Source organism: Heterodontus francisci, chromosome 19 (genome assembly GCF_036365525.1).
Source record: "Heterodontus francisci isolate sHetFra1 chromosome 19, sHetFra1.hap1, whole genome shotgun sequence".
NCBI classification, from domain to species: Eukaryota; Metazoa; Chordata; class Chondrichthyes; order Heterodontiformes; family Heterodontidae; genus Heterodontus; species Heterodontus francisci.
This window is the reverse complement of record NC_090389.1, coordinates 58,292,390-58,314,745: the sequence shown is the minus strand read 5'-3', so window position 1 is coordinate 58,314,745 and position 22,356 is coordinate 58,292,390. Positions and strand designations below refer to the sequence as shown.

At 42.1% G+C, this 22,356-nt stretch overlaps 1 protein-coding gene across 1 annotated transcript in view; it reads left to right on the top strand.

Annotated features, from left to right (window-relative positions):
• cacna2d3a (calcium channel, voltage-dependent, alpha 2/delta subunit 3a) overlaps positions 1 to 22,356 on the top strand; it is a 705,663-nt gene that overhangs the window by 637,284 nt on the left and 46,023 nt on the right. The window contains exon 32 of the mRNA XM_068052271.1: positions 4,558 to 4,669. Coding sequence (XP_067908372.1) covers positions 4,558 to 4,669 — 112 coding nt within the window. The remainder of the gene's footprint in view (positions 1 to 4,557; positions 4,670 to 22,356) is intronic.

Sequence of the window (22,356 nt, the reverse complement as noted above, 5' to 3'; positions counted from 1 at the left end):
ACAAGGTTAAAAGCTTGGAGCAGGGGTGTCCAACCTTTTCACATGGGGGGGCACATTACAATTTTTATCTTACATAGGGGGCCGCTGAGACAATTTCAGAAAGATAAAGGCATTTAAAAGTTATCTAGCTATTAATCAAAACAACAACAAATGTGCATTTTTGTGAAGAAGCTTTAAATGAGAAGACTGATTTATTGACTTACTTTCTTGTCACTATGTTGGACACTGACTTAGTGAGATACTGGCATTTATTTTGCTTGCACAAGTAGTCAACGTCTGCCTGCACACTTGTAGTGATGCAAATTATTCTGGATAGGTGTTCGTCTGTCAGGGGTGATCTTTGTCGCTCTCTCTCCCTCCTCTCTCTCTGTCTATCTCTTCCCCCTCCCTCTCTGTGCCCCCCTTTTGTGTTGTTCCCCCCTTCTCTGTGTTGTTCCCCCCTTCTCTGTGTCATACCCCCCTCTCTGTGTCATACCCCCCTATCTGTCTCACCCTCCCACTCTGTGTTGCCCCCCCTGTATAGTTTGCTCCCCTCCCTGTGTCATTCCCCGCCGTGTCATCCCCCCGTGCCGTCCCTTCTATCTGTGTCATCTTCTCTCTCTCTGTCGCCACCTCTATCTCCCCCTCTCTCTCCCCGTCCCACCTCTCTGCCCCCCTTTCTCTCTCTCTGTCCCCTCTTCTCACTCTATGCCCCCCCTCTTTCTTGGTGCCCCTTCTCTCTCTCTACCCCCACCCTCTCTCTCTCACCATTGCTGAGAGCGTGAACAGCAGTTTCTGAACTTCAGACAGCCTCATGGTTTTCCGGCAGGCTTTTCAAAAAAATTGGAACCCACCGAAAAACCGCGAAGCTTTCTGAAGTACGGAAACCACCATTCCCACTCTCAGCAACTGTCAGCTGTGAAACTGACAGCTGCAATTTATTTTTAAAAGCCAGTCTGGTCTGAAAGAAGAAACCAATGGGAAATTTCTCATCCCCGAAATTACCAGTCACGGATCTCAAAGATTTTTTTACCACAGACAGTGCTATCCATGTATGGACATGTGGCCGATCCCTGGTAGAGCTGGGTGCTGTCAGCGTACATGAGAAAACTAATGTGCTTTTGGATTATGTTACCAAGAGGCAGCATGTAGGTGAGAAATAGAAGGGGGCCAAGGATAAATCCTTGGGATAAATGAAATGAAGAGGAATAAACATTGCTAATCTTTTCTCAATATTTCACAATTGCATCCATGTTGTCAGACAGCATCAGGAAGACCACAGCTCTCATCTTCAGCCCCCACCAGAAACTGCACTCCATTTCTGCTTTTTTCATCCCCACTTCTTGGCTACTTTAAGAATGAACCAGACCATTCCTATTCTTGATGTCCTGGCCAACTCTGAACTAAGTTTTAAACCCCTTAGGGCTGAACATCAACAGTCCTTCTGGCGCACTTCTGCCATAACTGTGGGTCCTGGCCTTATCCTAAAGTTTCCATCTGGTATTATGGAAGAAGAAGAGCTTACACCTCTGCCCAAACAAAGCCATTTGTGTGGGAGAGGACAGGAACAGGGGCAAGGACCCTAACACCATAAGGGTCTTAGTGGTCAAAAGGCCGAGACAGGCAATTTTGTGGAGGTGGAAAGAAGCAGTGTTGGTGATGGATGTGAGTCTGCAAATCCCTGGTCACTGCATCGCATTGAGGGCCAGGATCCATTCATCTGGGACTTCCAAACACCATGAGATACTATGTTCCCATTCTCCTTTCAGCTGAGCAGATCACTGGAAGCCACTGCATGCCAAGGTGGATGGGAATGTTTTAGGTTCAATCCCCTTAATAAAGAGGTCATTTTGGTTTCGTTTCTGAGGGCCTGGTATTCCACCCAATCCCAACAGAGGATGGACCATTTTCAGGCTTGTAGGGCCAGTCAAGTACAGAGATTGGACCCCGAGTGGTAAGGACACTCATATTTGCTTACAAATCAGGGAACTTCATCCTTCCCCTATGAACTTTGACAGGGTCAGTGCTGGAAGTCCCATGTGGATGGATACTGGGGGAGAATGGCATAGAGGTAGACAATCAGCCATGAACAGTTTGAATGGCAAAGTGGGCTTGATGGGCTGAATGGATACTCCTGTTTCTATGATCCTATGATATCAGCCCTTACAGTGGAATGTAGCCACTGTGGCTTTTGGGCATTGGAATCAGCAGGCACAGGATGGTCTTCTGAGTGCACTTGAGGAAATTTGGCTGTGAATTCCAGGCTGTTCTTTTGAAAATGCGATAATTGTAGTTATGAGACTTGGCTCATTATTTCAGTAATCTCTGGGACAGCAGAATGCAGAGGATGACCAATCCCTCCAAAGTCCATATTCATTTGATTCACTGTTCTCACCATTGTGGAGCCCAGAGTCTGCCTCTATTTCATTATCTATCTTACCGAAGCACAACTCGACTTAGTGGATATCACTTTGCCTTACTTCCGTAATTAAATGCAATCCACACATTTTGTGCGGTGTAATTTCATGGGTAAAAGGAAGACCCTATTTTTATCTTTCATAGTACTCTGGCCTCTGATCACCTCTAGGAGCTTACCCATTGTCTCTCGGAACAAGGAGGCCAAAGAAGAAGAAGAGAAGTACTCCGGCACATCCCATTTTGTTTATATCTTTCAATATCTTGTTATTTGAATGCATTTGACTTATTAAAGAGTGCATTTTCTTGTCATATGCATTTGCAAGTAAAAATATTCATCTTACTTTGTGAAATGGTCCAAATGGGGATATAAAGCATGTCAGTGCCTTTATCAAAATATTCTAATTAGCATTCAGTGTGTCCCATTTGCTATTTGTTACTTCTATGTCACTATGGTACAACCAAAATAGGATTGATTAAGACATTAAACTAGAGTGTGTGTGATAAAGAAATGCCAAAATATCAATAGCTTTATAAAGTATTTTGTCAGATTACTGTTACATTTGTACATGTGCCAGAAATTATCACTTTTTCCATGGGAACAGCTCATGATTTTGAACTGTATTAACATTGATGAAGCATTGTCAAGCAATTGGAAGTACAGAGATGGTAATCAAGGGTGTGCACCAACAGATGGAACAAGAACTGTCAGTTATGGCGAGACATTGCCAATGGGATACAAGCCAGTACCAAATGGTGGTGGGGGGTGGGGGGGGGAGGTATTATGGGGGATTTGGAACAAGATACTGCAGTCTTTTCTCATTAGTATCATCTGCACTTTGTCATATTGTAATGTAAATCTGCAATTTTTGAAGTTGGGATATTATGATGTGTGTGGAAACTTTAAAACCAGTAGAATAATAGCACAATCATAATGTCACAAAACTGTTCAAAAAACTAAATCTAATCCCTCTTAAGGCAGAAGTCAACAAAGATGCATAGAAACTTTACCAGACTTAAAAAATGGAATAAGTTGAAGAAATGTTCTTTCACGTACCAGCACAATTCCTTCTGGGCCCAAGACACAAATGATTATAGTTTCTGTGCCAGAAAGCAGTGGAAATGACACTTAAAATACAATTCATATATGATGCTGGCACAGCTCCCAAGCAGATGGTTAAAATACCAGTTTTCACCATAAGCACAATCTTTGTGCAATCACTGCCAAGATTGTGCCTTTGTGAAAAAAAATTATAAAGTTGCTCCAATAATTGCTATTATTGTTGGGGCACAGAACATTTAACGGACAAGTTAATCTGTACTGAGTTCTCTGGTACAGAGCACTGATTTCACAAAGTTATCCGACAGGCAGAATACAAAAGATGTAAATGATTCAGCATGGTGCTTTGTGATATGGTGTATGGTAAAATCACAAATGTTTCCAGATTCTTCAAACAGGTTCCTTTTAGCCTTTGAAATCTTTTGTAGTCTTTTCAACAGAGCTGCAAAGAGACTATGGTCACAATTATTTATCCTACTCGGGCATTAAAACAGAACATTTATACAAGGGAAACCTATTTGAGGCTTGTAATAAATCAGAGAATTCCTGAGATCTCTGAATTAGAAGTTATAGAAATAAAAGACAATCTCCATGATGTTTCCTCATTTAACTTCTCAACAATTGTAATTTCTGGAATAAAATACTTGACGTGAGTAATTTTTCTATGAAACTAATGACATAAAGATTAGAACTATCAAGATTATTTTTAAACTAAATCTGGTACCAAAACGAGCCACCTGGCTTGAATTTGGGAGTGGTGGAAATCTGATGCTGTAGATCTTCAACGTAAAACACGTGAACTTCATTAGCTGCAGACTCCCTGCAATTGCTCAAATTGCCACATGGTGGCATGAGAAATGCATTGCCTGAAAATTGGTGTTAAAATTTTGTTTTCTACATTTTCAGCTTTATCTTTTTAACTCTTACTTTCATCAATATGGTTTGTAACATAGAATGTTAATGCATTACATAATATTAAGTTGGTTTTGACATGCTGAAATCTCACTGGTGGTAATTACAGATATGTCTGGTTATCAATGTAGTTTAAGAGATATATTTATCATTTCACAAAATGAATCATGGTTGTTGCATATTTCTTTTAGCACAGAGCCCTAAGCAAGTTCTTCAGCCATGTGATACTGAATATCCAGCCTTTGTATCTGAACGAACTATAAAGGAAACTACAGGAGCAATCAACTGTGAAGGCTGCCACAAGTAAGGCATTTCCCATTTCTCTATTCCCATGTTTGCACATGCACATAGGGGTCAATTCATGTAATTCAGCAATAAATTCTCCTAATGATACTCTTGCAAAGTAAAATAAATGTACTGAAATAAAAGAATAATCATACATAGTTGTTCCTGGATGAATATTTAAAATTTTCAACATAAAACTCAAAATTGTTCAATTACATAGCATATTGATAAATTATTACATATTTATGGGTGCTGAAGGCTCCCGCAAAACTTCTGTTAAGTTCCTGAACAAGGCATTACCATGGATGTCTAAATGTTCCATTCAAAGTCCCCACCTGATCTGTCAACAGAACATGCAACTGAAGTTGAATCCTGCATTTTTCTTTCTTCCTTCCTCCTTTGAGGTGGAATGCCTCGATGTCACCTAACGAAACCAAGCAAGCTTCACTAAAGTGCAGCCAGAGATTCAAGCTAAAGACTTACCGATAGCAGTTGTGCACTCAGCCACTTATACAAATGAGATTATTTCAGGCTTTCTAGTGATCAGTTATTTAGTATATTGTGTGGTCAATGAAGACCCATAGCTTCATCAGTAAATGCTTTTATTTATAAACTGTAGAAAAGGTTTTTATGCTGTTACTAAATGAGGCATGTCATTTAATTGCTGTGATTTAACAGGCAGTGTTCTAAATATTGTTTTTGCAATGTCAGGTACTTTGCTGTCTATCAATTTGCTAAATCTAATATAACATGAACATATTGACCTATCATTCTTTGCACTTACCCTCATAGATAAGCAGTGATTCTTTAGTTCAAGTGCTACAACTGGTGAATTAAGGCAGAAAACATAGTACTTGATTTCAAAGTATTTAAAACTTAATTCTAATTTCCTCTGTTTTTGGTTAAAATGTTCAAATACAAAAAAACAGGAACTGATTACTTTAGGGCTGGTTCTTTTATCATCTCAGTTTTATTTTCCGAAAGAAGTATTTAATAGATTTAGGCATAGTTTCCATATTCATCCGAAAATATGTCTAATGCTGCTGCATAACTGTCATAACTGGTTAACAGCATAAAACATACACAGGAAGAGTTCCTTTGTTACTGAGTGCAGGATTAAATTAAAAGCTATGGCAACAGGTAAGGCTGTCATAACCTGTTTCTTATATTCTTCAGTGACAGGTAAACAAGATAATTTTATATATCAGAGTAAAGATGTTTTTGTTCCACAGCTAAGTACTGGGCCCATTTGATTATTTACATCTCAGAGTTTTCCTTAGGGCTCATATGATTAGCAACAACTCCATATGTACACAGGAAACAGCAATGATTACTAACTGTTTTCATGTTTTATTAGCTGAAAGACCAAAAAGTTAGCTATTATAAAAAAAAAATTCTAATTCCATAGGAGGGGAAAGGGTGAAAGTCAATAGAAACAGAGGTATTACCATAAAGGAAACTATATATAAACATTTTCCATCATGAAATCCATTTATTTCTGTCCTTAGATGAGCAATGTGATTGTTTGAATCTTGGCATAAAAATATTGTTATGTGGCAAATAGCATATAGTATTCTTACATAAATGGAAGATTAGGTGCCTTTTGCTAAGTATAAATGTACAGCGTGGCATAGATTTCAACTTCCGCCACCAGGTGGGAAACTCAGCATTGTGGATCAGTCGCCTATTGTGCACCAGACTGGAGATTCCTTCCCGCAATAGAAAGGAAAGGTGGGCTGGTTTATAATGGGTGCTTGATCTGCTGCTGCCAGTTTTCTGCCTGGTAGTGAAAGTTAAAATTTACCACATAGTAATTATTTGCTACCTGTAGGAAGAGCTTTAATACTATTGGTTTTGCTTGTTAGGGCATTTAGTTATGAGGTGTATGAAACTGCTTTGCTTGCCACATTAGTAGGAAATGATTATATGCATGAGAATATTTGAGGTGATATTCAGTGCTAAATGACAAGGGAATGACTTCAATCTAAAAAAAATGAAGCGCACTTCTGTACACATTGGTTGAGATTGTTTGTGAATTCTAAATAATTGCAGGAATAGAAATATCAAAAAACTAGGTCGAGTGACTTAATACAGCTGTTATGGAATTTTGTCTCAGACACTTGTTTCCATTTGTAATAGAACATTTATAGAAATATATGGAGTGAGAAACAACAAAGTACTTCATAGAACAAAATCAACATTAAGCTACTGAGCTTTGAGAACTGCTGTGGTAGAGATTCACAACCTTAAAGTGGTCACTACAGTATAATGTAAAAAGTGGCATTTTATTATAATGCATTTTATGATTTTTATGAAACATTTTATGAATACTTCACACTAAATTTACAATCCTGAAAGCTAAAATACTACAGTCTGCTGGGCCAACTGCACCAACCTAATCATAAATAAAAACAGAACCTTTTCCAGTTATTTACAAAATCAGTTTTTTACAGATTGTTACATTTTAAGTTTTTTTTTATATTTTTCATTGACCATTTACCTTCAAAAATAAAAACATTTTGTAGGAAATATCTGACATACAACTTCCAATCCATGTTTAAATCTACATGCGGAAACTTAGTAATCAAAAACTGAGGCCTGCTCATGGTTTCTTCCTCTATAAAGATATGCAACAATTCCACAAAGACCAATTCACTGACTGTTCAAGATGGAGAAGGTCACTTTTCAACATAGGTCAAAATTATAAGGGCATCAATTCTGTTCCATACTAAGCCATACTAAGTAGCTGTATCTAAGAAAATAGGAAATAGGGGCAGGGGTAGGCCACAAGGCCCCTTGAGCCTGCTCCATCATTCAATAAGGTCATGACTGATCTTCAACCTGAACTCCACTTTCCCACCCAATCCCGATATCCCTTCCCTCAGAGTCCAAAACTCAATCAATCTCAGTCTTGAATATACAGACAACATATATTCTTCTGTTCTCAGAATAAATGCTGTTTTGGTCAAAGGGGAGGGAGATAAACCTGGTAACTACTGGCCAGTCAATCTAACATCAGTGATGAAAAACTACGAGAGACCATTGCCAAGGATAAAATTAATTCTCACTTGGAGAAACAAAAGTGACAGAAATCATGGATCTGCTAATGGCAAATTGTGTCTAAATAACCTGATTGAGTTCTTTAATGAAGTAACAGAGAGGGTTGATGAAGTTAGTGCAGTTGATGGTGTATATAGGAACTTTCAATTGGCATGTGATAAAATAATACATAGCAGACTTGTGTGGGAAAATAGAAGCACTTGGGGTTAAAGGGAAGGTGGTAGTTTGGGTATGTAATTGATTAAGGGCTTTGTTACAAGAAACACAAAATGGAGCTGAGGCATTTCATGACGAGAAGAAAGAGATTGCATCTCCTACAACTGGTTAAACACAAATGTGATGCCCTTTGTTACGAGCTCACAGGACACCAGTCTGGTGTGGACTCTATCTTTAATGAATCTGACTGTAATGGCTGTCCACAGTCAGAGTGCCTCATGGTGGAGGTCACATGACTACAGCAAGCCAGGAGACACATTAGTATAGTATTGCATTTCTATCCCAAACATCCTCCTTTTCATACAAAAAACCCAAAAATAATTGCATGCATCATCATTTACACTGTGAGTTGTCCAAGTTACCCGCTATGCACACAACTGTTCTCATGCATTAGTAGTTCATCATTCTTGTCAGCCTCTGCACACGCATTGCACACATGGTCATTAAATCATGCCAGTCTCTTAATGGTGCGCATGCGCGTTGTCTTTGGTTGTTCATATCATTAATTTTCCCTCTCCAGTGAGTGTCATTCCCTTGTCACTTGTTGCCACGGTAACTGTTGTTGTTCCATTTCCATTGTTGGGCTGCTGTGGACCTCTGGGGCTGATGGTTGTTCTGTGGTCTGTGCATTTGGTGAGTTCTCACCTGCCTGATTGGCCGCCTGCTTTGACAAAACAGCTTCTCCAGTTGTGCATATGTGTCTGCGGTTGCGATGGTATATCTGATCGTTCACTTCCACCGCTTATGATCGAGGTGACAACTGCTCTGCACAGGTCCCAGTTGCCACTTGGGCCGACTCTTGTTGAGAGCATTGAAAGTTTGTACCCCGACTGGCTCTCCAATGCTCAATTCTGGCAATGGTTTGGCAGTTTTGTCAAAGTGAAATTTGACTTTCTGCCATTTCACCTTGATTTTGTCACTCATGCCTGTTACTACTTCTGGCTTCAGTAGCTTTTTTTCTATTGGAAGAGTAGTTTGGGTGTGGCATGACATTAGTCTTTGTACTGGACTATTTTCCATGCCTTCGGTAGGTGTGTTCCTCCACTTGAGGATTGTCTTGTACATGCCTGTGCCAGGTTTGCTCGATTCCTGCATGATTCCTTTGGCAATTTTCACTGCCGCTTCAGCCTTTCCATTGGACTGGGGATAGTGTGGAGATGATGTATGGTGTCAAATTTCCCAATCCTTTATGAAGCGGCTGAATTCTTCACTTGTGAAGTGAGGGCCATTGTCGGTCATCACAATGTCTGGCATGCCGTAACGACCGAAGTCTGCTTTCAGGCATTCCACAATCTCACTGGTAGTCATTGAGGTCAGCTGGTCTACCTCCCAGTAGTCAGAATAGTAGTCTACAGTGACAAGATAATCATTCACTGTGAGAGTGAAGAGATCTACTCCCAGCTCCATACAAGATCTGTCTAGGATGTTATGTGTCATCAGTGGCTCTTTAGCTTGCTTAGCTTGGTACTTGTTACACGCACTGCACTGGCTGATGTACTCCTTGATTTAATTGTTCATGTTTGGCCAGCAGAGCACTTCTCTAGTCTTCCTCAGACTCGACTCAATTCCTTGGTGGCTTGCATGGATGCGCTTTAGCATCTCTCCTCTCAACTCTTTAGGGGTAATGACTCTATTTCCTTTGTACAAGATGCCATCTTGGGCTGTCAATTAATCTCTATATGCCCAATATGCTCTTGTGACCACAGGAGTGTCCTTTATGCTGTCAGGCCAGCCTTTCATCAATACTTCTTGCAACACTTGCAGAGTTGGGTCTTGTTGGGTAGTTTGCTTGATTTGATTTGGGTGTTTGTCAGTCAGATTCAATGTCTCTGCTGGGTTGATGACTTCCAGAGCATGTCGAGCTGCAGCTTCACCGTTGGATTTGGAAGATTTCACACTCTGTCGTAGCATCCTCTACTTTCTTCATAGGGAGTGCAATTCTCGACAGCATGTCAGTGATGTACATCTATTTCCCTTCCTTGTATGTCGCATCCAGATGATATCTCTGTAACCGGAGTAACATTCTTTGCAGACGCTTTGGAGCAGATGGTAGCGGCTTGAGGAAAATGCTTTGAAGTGGCTTGTGGTCAGACTCGACTGTCACTTTGTCTCTTCCAAGTGGGTATTGATGAAAATATTCACAAGCAAAGATAATGGCGAGACACTCTTTCTCAATCTGAGCATAGCGTCGTTCCGATTGCGTTAACGCTCTGGATGTAAATGCCACCGGTTGTTCTCGATGCATTAGAGTTGCTCCGGGTCCTGTCTTGCTGGTGTCACACTGTAGGATGACTTCATCATTTACTCATTGTATTTTAGCACTGGCATTGCAGTCACTAGTTGCTTGATATTAGTGAATGCTGTTCTGTGCCCCAGTAACACTACCACTCCTTGGCAGTGAGTTGGCATAATGGCTCACACTCCGATGACAAATTGGGCAAGAATTTTGCTAAATAGTTGATGAATACAACAAATCGTTACACTGCTTTTACATCTGTTGGTCTCCGCATCGCTGCTACTGCTCTCACCTTTTTGGGATCTGGGTGAAGACCTTTTGCTGTCAGTACATGACCTACGTACTTGACTGCAGGCATCTCTAATTGCAATTTTTTCTTTTTCAGGTTCATCTGGCGAGCTCTGTCCAGCAGTCGTACTGGATTTTGATATTGGTCAGCAATGGCTTCTTCCATTGAGTCCACGCATCTATAAACTAGCAGATCATCCACTATAGCTTCCAATCCAGGAAGATCACGAACTACCTCATGTTGTCTGCGATGATACTCTTCTGGAGCCTTGGAAATGCCAAACGGCATGCGCAACCATCTGTATCTCCCGAACGGCATCCAGAATGTGGTTAGAAATCTGCTGCTTTCATCTAGCTTCACTTGTTAGTAACTTGTTAGTTCGCATCTAGGGTAGTGAAGATTTTTGCCTTTGCAAGTTGTAGCAAAATCCCTTTGATGATTGGCGTGGGATGGTGAGATCTCTTCAGAGCTTTAGTTAGATCCTATGGTCGATGCATACTCTCAGCTTTCCAGGTTGTTTCACTGCTACCATGCTGCTAATCCATTCTGTAGGGGTTGTCACTTTCTTGATTATTCTCTTCTTTTCCAGCTCTTCTATCTTGTCTTTCAGGCTGGCCTTGAGGGCAGCTGGAACTTGCCTTGTCAGATGCTGAATTGGTCTTACCCTCTCATCTGCTTCTGAGATGATATTCTTCAGGAAGACATCCTAAACCTGTAAATACACTGTTGTACCCCTCTAGAATCTGTTCCACAGTCAATGTTTTAGTGTGCTGTGACAAATTGCAAATCACTTTCTGCACATTGAGGGTTACCAGTCCAAGCTTTAGACCTGCTTCGGCTGAGACGAGTGGCTTTTGCTTGCCGTATATGATCTGGAACTCTAGATCTTCATTCTTGCCTTTGCATAGAGCTCTCAGAGTAACTTGTCCTCTTGGCACTAGTATGGTGCCATCATATAGCCTCAACCTTACTTTCGAAGGCTTCATTTTTGGATCGCCATGTTGAGCCACTTTGCACAGGTCTGTGAAGGTCATGATATTGCATGACGCACAGGTGTCTATCTGGCACTTTATGTTGACTTGATATTCTCCTTCTGCAGTCATCATTCCAACAGTCACAACCCATTTATCACCTGACTGAACCAACCTGTTTTACGGTGTATAGTGATTCGTCAGAATCTTCAGCTGACATGTCTCCAGTAGCCATTTGTACCTGCTTGTTGTGCTTCCTTCTAGCCAAACACTTGTGTGCGGAATGATTCAGCTTCTTGCAGTGAGAACACTGCTCTCCCCACGCTGGACATGCCTTTTCCTGTGCGTGATGCCCTCCGCAGTATTTGCATCCTGCCCTTTGTCTGTGATCTTTCTGCCCTTCCGGCCTGGAATGTCTATCAGCATAATGCAAGGCCTGGTCTGTTCTGCCATGAATATGGTCTAGCTGCTGATTTACAACCTCAGCACTTCTACACATGTCAATCGCTTTCCTGAGAGTAAGTTTGTCTTCTCTCAGTAGACATGTTCTCACTGCGGGACATCTTATGCCGAATACAATCCTGTCTTTAATTAGATCATCTTTTAGTTGCGCAAATTCACAGGATTCTGCGAGCTATGTTAATGCAGTCACATATTGATCAATGGACTCTTTTTCACCTTGGGCCCTAATATTGAACACATACGGTTCATAGGTTACACTCGCATGAGGTTCAAAGCATGCCTTCAAGACGTTCACAATTCTGCTGTCCATTTTTTTGGTTCTTCATAGAGATTTAGGGTGGTATAAACTTTATAACAGTCTCTCCTGAACAATGATAAAAGTGTAGCTACTCGCAGCTGCTCTGGTTTGTTAATTAAATCTGTTGCAATTTTGCCATTGTGAGTGGAAAAACTGCCAGTTCTGTTTCATATCATCTTTCATTTCTACCAGCGCAGGCACAGAAAAATTTGCAGCCATTGTCTTACCTTGTGCTTTCAGCTGTTTCTTTGTTCCTTTTTTGTGGCTTCCTGTGGCTTTCAGCAAGCTTATTAGAAACATGCCCCTTTGTCAGTCTCTGGATAAGAAAAATTAGAGTAATAGTGACCTGGGCCAGCTATCTCATGATTTGGGTAACATACTAAGCACTTCTTCTTCTTCTTCTTCTTCTTCTTCTTTGGCCTCCTTGTCTCGAGAGACAATGGGTAAGCGCCTGGAGGTGGTCAGTGGTTTGTGAAGCAGCGCCTGGAGTGGCTATAAAGGCCAATTCTAGAGTGACTGACTCTTCCACAGGTGCTGCAGATAAAATTGGTTGTCGGGGCTGTTACACAGTTGGCTCGCCCCTTGCGCTTCTGTCTTTTTTCCTGCCAACTGCTAAGTCTCTTCGACTCGCCACACTTTAGCCTCGCCTTTATGGCTGCCCGCCAGCTCTGGCCATTACTGGCAACTGACTCCCATGACTTGTGATCAATGTCACAGGAGTTCATGTCGCATTTGCAGATGCCTTTAAAGCGGAGACATAGACGGCCGGTGGGTCTGATACCAGTGACGAGCTCACTGTACAGTGTGTCCTTGGGGATCCTGCCATCTTCCATGCGGCTCACATGGCCAAGCCATCTCAAGTGCCGCTGGCTCAGTAGGGTGTATATGCTGGGGATGTTGGCCGCCTCGAGGACTTCTGTGTTGGAGATACGGTCCTGCCACCTGATGCCAAGGATTGTCCGGAGGCAGCGAAGATGGAATGAATTGAGACGTCGCTCTTGGCTGACATACGTTGTCCAGGCCTCGCTGCCGTAGAGCAAGGTACTGAGGACACAGGCTTGATCCATCGGACTTTTGTGTTCCGTGTCAGTGCGCCATTTTCCCACACTCTCTTGGCCAGTCTGGACATAGCAGTGGAAGCCTTTCCCATGCGCTTGTTGATTTCTGCATCGAGAGACAGGTTACTGGTGATAGTTGAGCCTAGGTAGGTGAACTCTTGAACCACTTCCAGAGCGTGGTTGCCGATATTGATTGATGGAGCATTTCTGACGTCCTGTCCCATGATGTTCGTTTTCTTGAGGCTGATGGTTAGGCCAAATTCGTTGCAGGCAGCCGCAATCCTGTCGATGAGTCTCTGCAGACACTCTTCAGTGTGAGATGTTAATGCAGCTTCGTCAGCAAAGAGGAGTTCCCTGATGAGGACTTTTCGTACTTTGGTCTTCGCTCTTAGACGGCAAGGTTGAACAACCTGCCACCTGATCTTGTGTGGAGGAAAATTCCTTCTTCTGAAGACTTGAACGCATGTGAGAGCAGCAGGGAGAAGAAGATCCCAAACAGTGTAGGTGCGAGAACACAGCCCTGTTTCACGCCACTCAGGATAGGAAAGGGGTCTGATGAGGTACCGCTATGCTGAATTGTGCCTTTCATTTTGTCTTGGAATGAGGTGATGATACTTAGTAGCTTTGGTGGACATCCGATCTTTTCTAGTAGTCTGAAGAGACCACGTCTGCTGACACGATCAAAGGCTTTGGTGAGATCAATGAAAGCAACATAGAGGGGCATCCACCACCACCCTCCTCCGCCTGGCTGAACTTGTTCTCACATTGAACAACTTCTCCTTCAACTCCATGCACTTCCTTCAAGTAAAAGGTGTCGCTATGGGTACCCGCATGGGTCCTAGTTATGCCTGTCTTTTTGTGGGATATGTCGAGCATTCTTTGTTCCAGTCCTACTCAGGCCCCCTCCCCCAACTTTTTTTCTGGTACATTGATGACTGTATCGGTGCTGTTTCCTGCTCCCGCCCCGAACTAGAAAACTTTATCAACTTTGCTTCCAATTTCCACCCTTCTCTCACCTTTACATGGTCCATCTCTGACACTTCCCTTCCTCGACTTCTCTGTCTCCATCTCTGGGGATAGGTTGTCTACCAATATCCATTATAAGCCCACTGACTCCCACAGCTACCTCGACTACACTTCTTCACACCCTACCTCCTGTAAGGACTCCATTCCATTCTCCCAGTTTCTCCGTCTCCGACGCATCTGCTCTGATGATGCTACCTTCCATGACGGTGCTTCTGATATGACCTCCTTTTTCCTCAACCGAGGATTTCCCCCCACTGTGGTTGACAGGGCCCTCAACCATGTCTGACCCATTCCCCGCACCTCTACCCTCACCCCTTCCCCTCCCTCCCAGAACCGTGACAGGGTTCCCCCTTGTCCTCACTTTCCACCCCATCAGCCTCCATATCCAAAGGATCATCCTCCGCCATTTTCGCCACCTCCAGCGTGATGCCACTACCAGTCGCATCTTCCTCTCCCTTCCCCTGTCAGCATTCCGAAGGGATCGTTCCCTCCCCGACACCCTGGTCCACTCCTCCATTACCCCCACCACCTCGTCCCCGTCCGAGGGCACCTTCCCCTGCAATCACAGGAGGTGTAATACCTGCCCATTTACCTCCTCTCTCTTCACTATCCCAGGCCCCCAACACTCCTTTCAGGTGAAGCAGCGATTTACTTGTACTTCTTTCAATGTAGTATACTGTATTCGCTGCTCACAGTGTGGTCTCCTCTACATTGGGGAGACCAAGCGCAGACTGGGTGACCGCTTTGTGGAACATCTCCGCTCAGTCCGCAAGCAGGACCCTGAGCTTCCGGTTGCTTGCCATTTCAACACTCCCCCCTGCTCTCATGCTCACATCTCTGTCCTGGGATTGCTGCAGTGTTCCAGTGAACATCAACGCAAGCTCGAGGAACAGCATCTCATCTACCGATTAGGCACACTACAGCCTGCCGGACTGAACGTTGAGTTCAATAATTTCAGAGCATGACAGCCCCCCATTTTACTTTCATTTTTAGTTATTTTTTTCTTCCTTTTTTTACATTCCTTTTTACATTTTTTACAATCTTTTTTTGCATTTATTTCATTTCATCTTAGTTTGTTCAGTTTGCTTACCCACTGTTTTTTTCAGGTTGTTTTTCTTCAGGTTTGCACTTGCTGCTGTTCAATATTCAGTGTATTCACACCTAATCTGTACTAATGCTTTGTCTTTCAACACACCATTAACATATTGTTTGCCTTTTCTCCGTGACCTTTTGGTCAGCTATGTGGCCTGGTCCAATCTGCACCTTCTCCTTTGTTATCTCTTGCCCCACCCCCACCTCACTTGTTTATAATCTGTGACTTTTCTAATATTTGTCAGTTCCGAAGAAGGGTCACTGACCCGAAACGTTAACTCTGCTTCTCTTTCCACAGATGCTGCCAGACCTGCTGAGTGATTCCAGCATTTCTTGTTTTTATTTCAGATTTCCAGCATCCGCAGTATTTTGCTTTTATTATATAGAGGGGCATCTGTTGTTTGCGGCATTTCTCCTGTAGCTAGCAAAGGGAGAACAGCATGTCAATGGTGGATCTCTCTGCTCAAAAGCCACATACTAAGCACTATACAAAGTGTAAACAGTTGGTTCAATAAAGTTTGACATCATATAGTATTATGTGCAATTTCATTTGTAAAATACATTGAATTTCTATCCTGTCCATTGTAATAGTTATAGCTTTTAGCCGTTCTGACCATTCCTGTGGACTTTGTTCCATAGCTGTGCTTGTAAACAGCTCTTCGACACTCAATCCCAGCTCCACTCTGACACTATGTTATGAGCTCACAGGACACCAGTCTGGTGTGGACTCTGTCATTAATTAATCTGACTGTAATGGCTACCCCCTGTCTGAGTGCTTCATGGTAGAGGTCACATGACTACAGCAAGCCAGGAGGCACATAAGTACAGTATTGCATTTCTATCCCAAACACCCTTACACTGTCCTTCAATTCAACAGCTAAGAGTCAAGCACATTGCTGTGGATCTGGAGTCACATGTAGGCCAGACCAGGTAAGGACTGCAGATTTCCTTCCCTGAAGGACATTAGTGAACCAGATGGTTTTTTTACAACAATCGATGATAGTTTCATGGCACCATTATTGAGATTAGCTTTCAATTCCAGATTTTTATTAATTAATTGAATTTAAATTCCATCAGCTGCCATGGTGGGATTTGCACCCATGTCCCCAGGATATCAGCCTGGGCCTCTAGATTACTAGTTCAGTGACATTACCACTACACCACCATCTCCCATAATTTGTTATAAAATACAAAGAGACAATAAAAAACAAAATGTGCATGCATCCTGTATATCTCTTCTTCTTCTTCTTTGGCCTCCTTGTCTCGGGAGACAATGGGTAAGTGCCTGGAGGTGTATATCTGAACACCTGTAAAGAATAGTAAGATCACTAATCTCATTGCATTTACTACTGCTCAAAGTGATTTCTACAGTCATGTGGTTGTATGTATACATAAAAACATTTTATGAATAGGATTAATTACAGCTGTTCAGGGTGAAAAATTCTGACATTACCTCAGGAATGAAATTACACAGAATACATTGATAAATGGTTTCAGGTGTAATATACAGTTTAGCTGTGTCTTGATTAAAATCTACCCTTATATTCTTAGCTGTCATTTAACATCTGGATGCAGGAAATACATCTAGTGCAACTTCATTAATTCTGTGAATTAATCTTAAAGTCTGCTATAGGTTCTAAATCATTTGTTTCTTTCACACAATAGAAGGAGAAATATGTGAATTGGTAGAACTTAAAGTAAAAACTCCTGCAATTGTGATATATGTGGGTGTTTCACTAAGCTCATGAAAAATGGCTCAAATGCCAAGCACAGACTTGCAAGCACATTGGCCAAAGCTGAATCCTCCCTTATCCAAACCCAAAGAATATACGCTGACAGGTAGAAGAGATTACAGCTCCTCCAATTAATCATAATACAAGATTATACGTATCATAGATCAGCAGGAACAATTATGAGGATAGATTGATTCCACAATGTATTTATGAACTTATGTGATGAATTATTTGAATTAGAATGTACTCTCTACAGATGACCTTGATAGATTTTCAATAACTGAACATTCCCAGTGGGTAATGGGATTACTTTGACAGAGCAGTAGCTGACTATGTATTAGTTGAACCAAGGGGGAATAAACCAGTAACAAAGCAACTGAAATGGATATATGACAGCAGCATAATGTTGTCAACATTTAATGGAAAGATGACCTTATTTGATAACTGTATAAACAAAGAAATTACTCTTAGTGATATTAGCAGATGAACTCTTAGCATTTCACATGATATTCCTCTGTATTCTATTTTAATGCAGGTGTTAACCAATTTCATTTAAAGGCTGTGCCATTCATTAAAAAAAAATCACTTTTTCATTCTGTCATTTATTGAGAGTGTTAAGATCAGGTGAAGAGGGGGTCGAAAGGCTCCCCTCTTCTCCCTCTCCTTGTTTGACCACAACAGGGTTTATTGCTTTTAAAAATAAGTAGATATGCTGACCAATTCAGTGAGTGTTTAACCATTTACATGCTATGATCATAAAAGAATCAATCGGACAGGTTTTCTTGAGTTTAACAAAGAAAGAGGTTAGTTTTATTGTACTTAAAAAAACTGATCTAAGTAAAATAATTAACTACGCTCTAACTTTCACACACACACATGAGATTCACGCACACAAATAGGTTGCAGAGTGGAGAAGAATGGATTAGTTGGATTAGAGTCCAGAGCAATAAAAAATAGTATACAGTCTGTGGAGTTTGGTAACTCAGTTGTCTTCTGGCTGAACTCGATGGTCCTGAGGTTCTAGGCTTGTAGATGTGGCCACCTGGTTCAGGGTTTTTTTGGAGACAGTATTGTAGGTGGTTTTCTTCACAGGGTCTCTCTCTGCAGCAGTGATAGGCCTGGATGTTTGCAGCCAGCAGGCAGGGTTTGAACTCGCAAGGTAATTTGGAGAGAGAGAGAGGGACCCTCACTGGTCAGTCTCAGTTGCTTGTCTTTTTTTAAAATTTGTTTTTATCGGATGTGGGCATCGCTGGCCAAGCCAGCATTTTTTGCCCATCCCTAATTGCCCTACTTGCCTGCAGAGAAAGCAGCTAGTTTAACACACAGATCGTGGGTCTGTCACATGATGGCCCAGTGTGTATTCTCTCTCTTCCAACTTAATTAGATCATGTCTGAGAATGTCTCTCAGGGTCCCATTGTTCCAGTGATTACCTTTTGAGTGGTCCATCTCTACTAGTGTTAATGTTCCAGGGTTGCCTTTAATATCTTGTTAAAAAGGACAGGACAGGTAGTCCATTCAAAATTCTCAGCTATTGCTCTGGATGGGGACTTACCAGGCCTTACATCTTCACCTCGATATATTGGAATGCAGGGTATTTGGATGCAAATTGTGTTGTCCATTTTACCTGCTAGCAGTCATCTTTTATCAGTTCTTTTTCTCCTCTTTTTAAAGTTTAATTCAGGTTTCCAACCAATGGATTTAAAATTCATTATTTGGCATAGCACGTTCATGACAAGAGGCAGCTGCAGGTTGTCTTTCTATAATGATTGAGCCAATGACAATTGCTGCCAAATATATTCATAGCTTATGATTATGAATGGGTCCATTTATCATAAATTATTATTTCAGAGTAAGGGAGTGATTGCAAGGAAGCGATCTGAAGTATTCAGATGCTGCCACAAGAATAGTACCCCTGTACCCTAAAATCATAATCCAGAATTCACATTCTGATTTTGCAATTATTTTTATATGCACTGTTTCCAACTTACATGTAGTAAGTTACAACGTACCTATATATGAATTTACATAGAAGTTACAATACAGAAACAGGCTATTTGGGTCAACCAGTTAATGTTATTTTTCCTCCATGCCGATAATTTATTGTGTTTAGTCAGTTTCTGTATTGACAGAAACTGATAGTGTGCTTTGGAAACACCATAGGGCTGATTTTACCTTACAGCAGCGAGGAAAGTAAAATCATGCAAGGTGTATAACAGGCAGCCCATGTGCTAACACTCATTTACCGCCACCACCATAAGTCAAAATCAGCCCTCATCTCCTGAACTCATGGTGGTAGCACATAAGAATTATTTATAGCAAGAACTCAATGCAATTATAGGTTTCTAATGAGCACAATGTGCAAGTGCATATGGTTAAGGATCTCCTATTTATATTGCCACTATCACTTAAATTGAGATCAATTCAATGAATTTTAGTCATTACAAATTGCTGCAATCATAGTTAATTTGTTTCCAAGTTTCTTATCTGACTATGATAGAAATGAACTACAGCACTAATTCTTTATAGGGGAAGGAAAGATGGCAGGTGTACTCCTTAGTCAAGGTACTGTTGCATTTTACAGAAAAGTTTGATTTTTTTCATTCCACAAAGGGCAGTTTTCTTACCAATCTTGAGAGTGTTGAGTCAAGTCTTCCTTCACCACTCTGGTGATGTCACTGATAGTCATAGCTATGTGTTCCAGAATGATTCCCTAACAAACAGTGGCCATGCAACTTTGGCTCACTTGAGAATGATGAGAAAACTATGTTACAACTTAAGCAACACAATTATCCCTAGTAATGACTATTATTTCACTGAAACTGAACTTTCTGTTCCCTACCACCTGATTCATGGCAGCACTCAGGTGAACAAAGCTTGGGATCTGTTATGATAGATTCTCACCCACTTTTACACTCACGCATGTTCCCCCATCATTACCATAATTTCATACATCCTATTTTCTATTATTATTGTCTCAATTGCACCCATATTCTCGCTTATATTAGACAGATATCCAGGGTTGCTGGTGCTGGAGAAAAGGTAGAAGTGGATTTAAGGTGCCCAACAAATATTTTAAAAAGTTTACTAAAACCTATTTGTCAGGTGGTGATGGTGATTTATTTTTCTTTGTATTAGAAACTTCTTTATCCAGAGACTAATTAGAATGTGGAACTCACTACTACAGATATATTTGAAGCAAGCAGATTAGATGCATTCAAGGGGAAACTAGATAAGTGCATGAGGGAGAAAGGAATGGAAGAATATGTTGATAGGATTAGATGAAGAGAGGTAGGGGAGGCTCTTGTGGAGTATAAATGCTAGCATATACCAGTTGGACCATATGGCTTATTTCTGTGCTGTAAATGCTTGGTGATAATTGGTTTGCCATTTACTTTTTGCATTTTATCACAGGGCTGTTATTTGTCCTTTCCTCTACTGTTGTACAGAGGGTGCAAAGGATTTCCTATTGAGAATTCCACAGTATCTTTGAGTTTTTGAGGGAGTGAAGAAGGAGGCATCCCAGGTTGGTCAGGCAGCACCTGAGGCATATGGCACCCATCCATCAATATCCCCAGACCAAAATACAGACTTATGCACTGCTACCTCCACTTGTAACACAAACAAAGAAAGCCATCAGCATACTCTGCCACACATTACAGTTTGGCCTATGCCCAAACTCCATCCAGGAGGACTGGAAGAAGTGGTGGAAAGGTTTAGGGAAGGAACTCAAAAGTGTGGGTCTGAGGCAGCTGAAAGTACTATGGGAATTTACCGAGATCCAATGTAGGTAAGTGAGGATAGAGGTGATGGGCGTTTGAGACTTGTTAAAATAGAAACACAGAATATTTAAGGCACAGAAGAAGGCTATTTGACCCATTGGCTGGAATTTTTCGTTGGGTGGGGAGACCCTGTCCACCGGCTGAAAAAATGTGGCGAGCCCGCCTCCACTGAGCCTGGGGATCCAGTCTGGATTTTACGCTCCCCAGGCCCTTAATTGGTCTTGGGCGGGACCACCACCTCCTTGAGGCAGGAAGTGCCGCCTAATGTAGCTACCGGCTAATCAGTAGGCCAGCAGCTCTTAGTCCCAGCAGTGCAACTGGGTGTGGTGGCCACTGCTGGGACTAAGCCCAGCTTCAGGAGGAAGATGAAGGACAGCCCCGGGAAAAAGATAAGTTTTCAGGGCCTCGCTGGGGACAATCGGCCAGGCCCGGCAAGACAAGTGGGGTCAGTGAGTGGGGCGGGGGCATGTTGTGCGTTGGGGGAGTTTGGAAGGAATGGCCGTCCTTGGGGCACAGAGTGCCGGATTAGGAGGGGCCTTCCCCAGGCGGGCTTTCTGAACCTCAGCAGCAAAATACCTATGACAGCGAGCAGAGGCCCTTAAGTGCCAGTTAATTGGCCACTTAAGGGCCTTGATAGGCCTGGGGCAGGCAGGCTGTATCTCTCCACCGCCACCCCATGTAAATTTGCAGCAGAGGCGGGAGCAAGTCGGGAAGGGTCCCCCCCCAACACCACCCCCACACCCCCAGCCTCCCACTCCATTTTACGTGCCCCACCACACGCTCCCCCCGCCACAAGCCCACTCCTTTGAGGGGCATAAAGTTATGGCCATCGTGTCTGTGCCAGCCAAAAAAAAGAGTTATCCAGCCTAATCCCACTTTCCAGCTTTTGATCCATAGTCTTGTAGGTTATGGCACTTCAAGTGCATATCCAAGTATTTTTTAAATTTGAGGAGTGTTTCTGCCTCAATTACCTTTTCAGGCAGTGAAGGAAACAGGAGGTGGGTCTGATGGATAAGTTGATCTTAGAGGGAAAATATGGGAGAAAAACTAAAAGGTATTCAGTCCCAGTGTACGGGTGCTTCGGGGGATGGCTTAGCTTGGTTAGCAGGGGGAAGGACGCAACAGCTGAGGCAGCCAAGAAGATATTGTCTGTCCTGGCGACAAAGAAGTCCATGAGCTCATCACATTTGTTGTTGAAGGTGACAGTGGATGGAGTTGGGAGAAGTGTTAAAAGAGTGGTTGGGAGTGGCAAAAGCAGGCAGAGGTTATCTTTGCTCTTTAGGATAATCCCAGAGTAGTGCTTGGTTTTAGCAAGAAATAGTACAGCTGATGTGGTCCACTGTAGTGTTAAACTAGCAACATCCCTAGCCAAGTTGTTTCAGGATGGCTACAACACTAGCATATATCTGATAATGAGGAAAGTTGCTCTGACATGTCCTATCCACAATGAGCTGTACAAATACAACCCAGCAATTACTGCCCTA